The 7,500-nt window shown below is 36.4% G+C and overlaps 1 protein-coding gene across 10 annotated transcripts in view; it reads right to left on the minus strand.

The window, feature by feature from the left end:
- The window catches only part of LOC125032149 (period circadian protein-like), a 30,097-nt gene that overhangs the window by 94 nt on the left and 22,503 nt on the right, over positions 1 to 7,500 (minus strand). For 7 of the 10 annotated variants that reach the window (XM_047623197.1, XM_047623201.1, XM_047623196.1 and 4 more), the window contains exons 14-25: positions 6,803 to 6,885; positions 6,018 to 6,159; positions 5,366 to 5,570; positions 5,007 to 5,167; positions 4,299 to 4,507; positions 3,131 to 3,363; positions 2,641 to 2,841; positions 2,299 to 2,441; positions 1,957 to 2,050; positions 1,495 to 1,680; positions 697 to 828; positions 1 to 431 (exon numbers count right to left, since the gene is read on the minus strand). The exon at positions 1 to 431 is cut by the window's left edge and continues 94 nt beyond it. In XM_047623197.1, coding sequence (XP_047479153.1) covers positions 291 to 431; positions 697 to 828; positions 1,495 to 1,680; positions 1,957 to 2,050; positions 2,299 to 2,441; positions 2,641 to 2,841; positions 3,131 to 3,363; positions 4,299 to 4,507; positions 5,007 to 5,167; positions 5,366 to 5,570; positions 6,018 to 6,159; positions 6,803 to 6,885 — 1,930 coding nt within the window. In that variant the 3' untranslated portion in view covers positions 1 to 290. The remainder of the gene's footprint in view (positions 432 to 696; positions 829 to 1,494; positions 1,681 to 1,956; positions 2,051 to 2,298; positions 2,442 to 2,640; positions 2,842 to 3,130; positions 3,364 to 4,298; positions 4,508 to 5,006; positions 5,168 to 5,365; positions 5,571 to 6,017; positions 6,160 to 6,802; positions 6,886 to 7,500) is intronic. The other 3 variants (XM_047623203.1, XM_047623204.1, XM_047623195.1) reach the window with 1 other exon arrangement.

A 7,500-nucleotide genomic window follows, 5' to 3' on the forward strand; every position in this document is an offset into this window, starting at 1 on the left:
TATATCCATCTCATAAAAAAACTATCCCTGATGTCCCTACTTATTGCAAACACATGGCACTGTCTTTCATGCAATCCCCCCCCCCCCTTAAAAAAAAAAAAAAAAAAAAAAAAAAAAAAAAAAAAATCTCACTGCACTTCAAGATCTTAATACAAAATCCTTACATACACACATCTATATTTTTGTCTTTTAAACAACAGACATCTCAAAGCCATATGAACAGATCAGAAAAAAAAAGTTTGAGGACATGTCTTGCACTTGTAAATCTTGGATAAAATGGAAACCCCTGATTAAGAGGAGGAGGTGGACGACTCAGGTGCCGGCTGTCTTGTCAGAAGATTCGCATCCGGGGGAGGCATAGGGGCATCCTCCTCGTGAAGCATTGACATCTTGCTAAAGTACATCGAGGATCTCTTCTTCCTTGAGAAATTCTGTAGAGACACGGGACGATGGTGAGAGTGTGGGGAGAGAGGGAAACAAAATCACAAGTAAATGGAAATAGACTATTCTATGCTGGAAGTTACTGAAACAGCATTAAGATTGATCAAAATAAAAAATAATCTACCTAATCTTTATACTGAATATTCCAAGTGTTGTCACAGGGACGAATTTTTTTGTTTTTTGTTTTTGTTTCATCTAGCCAGAGTATTTCAATTACTTATACACTTAAAAGTACTCAAATGTAAATGCAAATACCTGAGAAGAAGTCCCTGCCTGATCCTCGCCCGAAGAGGATGTAACCCCTTCTTCCAGGTGAAGGTCTGGGCTGGAGCCTTCGAGTTCCAACTCATGGTATAGGGAAAAGAGCTGGTCATCCACCCACACAGGCTGTGAGGGGGATCAAACATTGGGTCAAGCCTTATATCCCCTTTTATTTATTCAATAATTTGTCATTTTCTTTTTTGTGTGCAAAACAGAAGAAGAAGAAGAAGAAGAAGAAGAAGAAGAAGATGAAGAAGAAGATGAAGAAGATGAAGATGAAGAAGATGAAGAAGATGAAGAAGATGAAGAAGATGAAGATGAAGATGAAGAAGAAGAAGAAGAAGAAGAAGAAGAAGAAGAAGAAGAAGAAGAAATCTTGAATCTTTTTCTTTCCTTCTTTCTTTTTTGCTTTTTAAAGGTTATGGGTAAGAAAGAAAATTAATATGAACATGACTTCTTGGTTTTTCCTTTGTATTGGTTATCAAGGCTGTGAAATGTGGGAAATAGGTCACAATTAAAAAAAAAAAAAAAAAAAATTGAGAGGGGGGGTCACTGCAAGAGAGAAAAATTTGAACCTTGAATTCTTTACATTTTCTTTTCTTTCAGGAAACATGACCAGACTAAACATAATAAAGAAAGAACATTGACAAGAATTGGCCTTGGTGTCATAATTTCCTGGCAATACTTACATAATATTACTATCAATATTCAGTATTTCCCTCATGCATATACCATTATCTATCAAGAGAGAAGGAGAAAAAAAAAAGAAGTAAATACACTGCACAACTGTACCTGTCTTAGTTTTTTCAACATATCCATATCGTGTCTCAGAACATCAACCAGTTCTTTGGTCTCTAACTGGTATCTATACAGCAGTTCAGGGGTTACTTTCACATCATCTAACCATGGTGGGTCATTTAAGACTGGTCGACGACATTTAGATCGCGGTATATTCCATTTTATATCAGTTGGAGAAGCCTGTAATAAAAAAAAATACACAAATTAGTTTTAAAAAAAACGTGCTTGTCAGGTATATTAGACACAATGATATTAAAATTGGAATGAATACCAATACTAACAATAAGAAAAATAAATTGTAAAAAACACGACCACTTCAACATCTTTCTTGATTACTTTTTTTTCTTCCGATTTTCCTTTCTAACATAAAGAAATATTTTCAACCCATTTTAGATACCTTCTGAAATGAAACTTAAACTAGAGGAAAGTGTCTCCCCAAAACATAACCAGCCTTACCTCACTATTTTCTGATTGTTCTGATATGTTCTGTACACTGTCATCGGTAGACTTGTACTCCCTTGAAGAATTGGTAGAACTTGTTATCATATCACTGAAATACGAACACACAATTCAATGATGCCCTTTGTCTGTCTAGCAACACTGCCTTCTATCAGTGACTTCAGAAATGAAGCTAGTTTTTTTTATGTATAGGATGAAATAAAATAGAAAGCTTCCATAACCAGATCATTGTAGATGGAAGCCATCCCTTATGTTTTGTAGTTTCAATCATACAGACATATGCAGGAACATAGTTATGTACTTCAAAAGATATAATGACTGCAGAGGAGAGGAACTCACCTTGAATTGTTGTCTAGGCATTGCTCACGATCGTCTAGAGCTGCCTTATCTTGCTTCCCTGGCGACCCAACACTTTCCGCCTCTGCCCGTACACTGGTTGACTGCGAGAACTGTGATGAGTCACGGTTCTTCTCACGGTCCTGCTGAGTCATTGAAGGATCAGTGTGAAGTAACATCATTTTGGGAGAATGGATGGTTCAAACCTTTTTATCATTATTTTTACAGAGACAGACAGAAGACAATACATCTCTTTTTCATATAAAAAACGAGGTGTTAATACTCTATCTTTGAACTATACTTTAAGAAAAACAGTAAATATAGTGAACCTGAGAAAACTTTTACCTTGGGTGCACAGCCAGGTGAAAGTATAGTTGTATCCTCTATGAAGGAGCGTAAGCTTTCTGCTGCATGAGAATGGGAACTAATGATCTTGCCCGAAGCTGAGGCAGTGCTGCCCCTGGCTGAGCCAGGTTCTGCTTTGACCGACGTGGCTTGAGAATCTGGTCGACGCATGTGCACTGCTGAGCGCTTCAGGTTGAAGTTCTGTTGGTAAGGAGGAAATTTAAGGTAATACAAATATCAATAAAAATATATAACAAATATTAATAGTAATAATGATGATAAAAATAAAATACAACATCAATAACATAAATAATAAAAGAATCTTCAATACTTATTGGTTTCATAATATATAATAAAAAATAAAAAAAAATGAGAATAATATACAGATAACCTTTATCATTCTACAATGTTACCTATCATCAACATTTCCATTCACTTCATTCAACATTAATAACTACGGCTAAAGAGATCAAAATCATAGCCAACGTACTTTGCCTGATGGCTGATTAGGGTCCATTTCCTGCTCGCTCTCTGCACCAGACCTCTTTTCTCCATCCGACGACAGTGGTATAGAGATCTGTCCGTGAGGAGACTGTACGACTGTGTGTTGGAAGACCACATTAGGTAGCATGAGGGGAGGTGCGTTAAACAGAGGAGGTCCAACTGGCTGGTACATCACACCGGGGAAAGCACCCACATACTGGACAGGGACTGCCATGCTCGCTAAGGAAAACAGAAAACACACTTTATTAACCCAAATCCAACAAGCATGGCACATACATACATGCCATGCCCACTGTGAGTTTACTTTATTAATTGTTTTTATAGATAGATGGCTATCACCAATGAGCCAATTACGAGTACTGCCTGTCTTACCCTTTTCCTTGATTTTTGAAAATATTTTATGTTATCTTATACTGCTGTTACTAATGTCTATAACATAGTACTTATATAGTACTTATATAGTACTTATAATGTCTATAATAAAAATAACACCATTGATATTCATAGAATTAGTAAGGAAAGGTGAAATCAGGTAGGGTCACAAGATCTACTAACTGACTCCTTTGCAGCTAAGCACTAGCTGAGCCATCTATGTGCAGAGACATTTCACGAAAAATAAAAAATGAGCACAGCATTTTCAGGTGGCATTGAGTTAAGTAGCTCATCTTGAAAAAGAAAAAAAAAAAATCTACATTCCTACAAACATTCACTCATGTCTCCTCTGTGGTGAGAACCAAAGTTTTTCTTTCTTTTTTAATTTTTTGCAGATAACAGCCTATCAATTAATTTGGGACCATGCAATAATAGATAATAAATATGCTTTGTGCAAATTCTGGGAATGATTGATTGATCATTATGACCTAATCTATTATTACTATTTTTTTTTTCCTAAACTGACTATGGAAGTTGCATTGGAAAACAGAATCTTTGATCTCAGAAAAGGTAACAATCTGTGGGTGAAACAAACAATCACATAAGTATTATTTGTTCAAAAAAGTATTTTTACAAACTCCTGAAAGGTTAAAAATGGGATTCAGTGAAAATAAAAAGAGGGATCCAGCCCTGGTTATCAATATCAAAAGCCAGGAAAAATAAATGAATAAATAAAAGGCAAAGAAAGAAAGGAGGACAGAAAAATCCCCATCAAAACATACCTTGTGGCTGAATATAAGTTGGCTGCTGTGGAGACATCAGCAGAGTTGGACCAGGAGGCTGGGGAACTAATAGGTTCTCCATGGGCGGAATGGGTGACACACTGGACGTGCTCGTTGGAAGGTAATACCCAGGCATAATCCCTGGAAATGGCGGCGCTGCCAGCCTACCTGCAGGCAGCACATTTGGTCCCACATTGGTGATGCTGGATCTGGGAGAGGGAAGGAATTTGTGAGTCTTAACCCGATTCTGCTGGGCCACACTAAGTCACTTCATAACAAACCGCTTGGTCTGTGGAATATGGCTGTACACAGCGGCGACACGCCAGAGCGCTTCGAGTGGGGCGTTCGGCTTGATGTAGCGAACTCCCACACTCAAAGTCGGCTCATTGCCATTAATCTCCAGAGTGCAGATTTTTTTTTTATTTATTTTTTTTTTTTATACTCAGCAGTGATGGATTAAAAAAGAAGAAAAGAGAAGATGATGAAGATGATGAGGGAGATAAAGATGGAGGAGAATAATAATAACAAGAGAAGGCATAAGAAAGAATGGACATCTGACGAAACATATACTGCAAGTGATATCAATAAACAAACATACAATCAACCATGAAATACAACAAAATGAACAATCAAAAGGAAAAGCAAAATTAGCATTGAAAAATCCCCAAGATTTCTAAAAATAACAATAATAATAAAAACGTTACTTACTGTCCGTGAGTCTCCGATGATTTGGTCTCATTCTGATGCCAGACCTCTCTTGAGGGAGGCTTCAGGGGCCCTGGGACACATGAGGGAGGGGCAAGGTAAGGCTGCTTCTGGACACTGGACTCCTGTTCCAAAACGGCCCCTGAGCGCTTGAGGCCATGGTTCTGTTGAGAGGGAGAATTCGCTTAACAATTATCAATATCATTGTATTGTAGCACAATTATTTAAGTGCTTTCCAATGATTATTTTAACAGACACAGACACAGAGACAGACACACACACAAAAAAAAAAAAAAAAAAAAAAAAATCAATAAAAATCAACCAACAAACAAAAAACAACTAAACACACAAAAAAAACTCACCCGATCACCCGACTTCTTCATCAGTTTCTTCATGGACTTAATCTTCCACTTGTCCTTGTAGAGCTTGCCCCCCGTCCTCTGGCGCTGGATAAACATCTTCTGCATGTCGGCATTGTGCCTCGACAGCACCTCCTCTGTCAGCTGGACGTGCCGATAAGAGCCGTTGTCGCCGCTCCCGCTGCCATTGCCGGTGCTCTCCGATTTCCTGTTTGGGGTGAGAGGGCCGGTGCTATTCTTTCGGGTTTTTTCTTAACCATTACTTAAAACTATGTTACCTTTCCTACTGCAGGGTAGATATTTGTAGAGTATATATTTCAAACAGCTACTTGTTTTTTGTTCTATATGTGCACTAATCTAATATATATAACTATATGAATACGTAATAACAATGATAAGATTAGTAATAACAATGACGACAATAATAACACTAACAGTAACGATATCAATAATACTAGTACTAATAATGATAATATAAAAAATAACAATAATAATCAATAACAATCAATGATGATGATGATGATGGTGAAAATGACTATAATAATCAGAAAATATAATACTAATAACAGTAACAATAACAAACAATATTCAAAAGAAACAGTGGACCTTTTTCAGCGCAGGAAATTCAGTACGAAGGCTAAAACTAAAAATTCACCTTGTGTTGTCGCAGTTGTCCCCCGACCCCGAGCCAGACTGCGACTGAGAGAGAGTCTTGGAGTGTGAGTGCGTTTGCGAGTTCTTGAGGTTGCCAGAGCCGCCAGAAGTGGAGAAGGTGGGGTCAGAACTGCTCTTGCCATCTTAAATGAAATGAATGGGTTTAGAATGCTATCTGAAAATGCAGAGGAGAGAGAGAAAAAAATGTAGTAGTGACGACAAAACGGGCAAAATATGGCTAAAAGAAAACCAGTGACTGAAATCTCCTATAAACATCGTAGCATTTATTCATTCACTCACTCATTCATTTATATATTCAAAATAGGATCAAATAAAGATAACAGCATAAAAAATCTACAATGCACACATAAAAGTAAACAATACCATAACATACATTTTTATTACACTACTAACAATCAACTGGCTTAAATGACTTGCTGAATTCTTCTGCATCTGACAAAATTCTACTTCAATTATTAAGTTGACTAATAAAATATTACGACTTGAACAGACAGTGATAAGATAATTAAAATTGATATATATGGAACTTTTTTTTTAAGAATTGCAATATCCCAGTAGCTAAATTATGAATTTGTGAAACAAGCAAATGATAATTACCAAGATATGGGTTTCTCTTCGGTAAAATACCTTAGATTTGCATATTCATATATTCCTTAGATATGCATATTCATAAATACCTTAGATATGCATATTCATATAAAAAATACATGTCTTTGAGGCAATTACACTTTACTATCAAAAGACCTGTAATCACCCTGAGCTTACCTAAGCTTCCTAGGTGTGACACTTCCATTTTACTATCACCACTTTCATCGGAAGAGACAGTCTTAGGGTGACTTCGAAAGAATCTGTAATATGAATAAATTACACATCAATTTTGCCCAAGATAGCAAACAGTTAGTCATTTCCATTCCATTGTCATGATAACTCACACTGTGCATAAAAACGGACCATATGAATTTTTCAATTTAACCAGGCAATGATTCATCAGCATGAATCTCATGGTATATTAACTTGACATTTCTCTTCAACTTGCATACAATATCAGGATGCCATCAGAATCCAATATAAAGAACAAACAACATACTAGAAGAGCCTTTAGAAAAAAGAAAGAAAACTTTTTTTTTTTGAAGAAAATGTACATTCCTTTTTTCTGTGATCAGTGCCCTTTCATAACCTCTTCTATCATATCTGTATTTCTTTTTATAAAAAAAATTAAGGATTTTTTTTATGCAATGGGTAAGAAATCACAAATTAGTTAAAGTAAAAATCTGACTTTCAACTGAACATCCTAACCTTTCACATATGGCTATAGAGCAGACCACCAAACACCAACATGTGGGCACAGTTTTAATAAATCTGCTTTATAGAAATGGCTGGCTATGACACAGTGAACTGAAAATACATGTATTTAAACATTCACTGACATACCCTCAAATGGTGTGCAAATAGCCAATACTGAG

The sequence above is a fragment of the Penaeus chinensis genome, chromosome 14 (assembly GCF_019202785.1).
Source record: "Penaeus chinensis breed Huanghai No. 1 chromosome 14, ASM1920278v2, whole genome shotgun sequence".
NCBI classification, from domain to species: domain Eukaryota; kingdom Metazoa; phylum Arthropoda; class Malacostraca; order Decapoda; family Penaeidae; genus Penaeus; species Penaeus chinensis.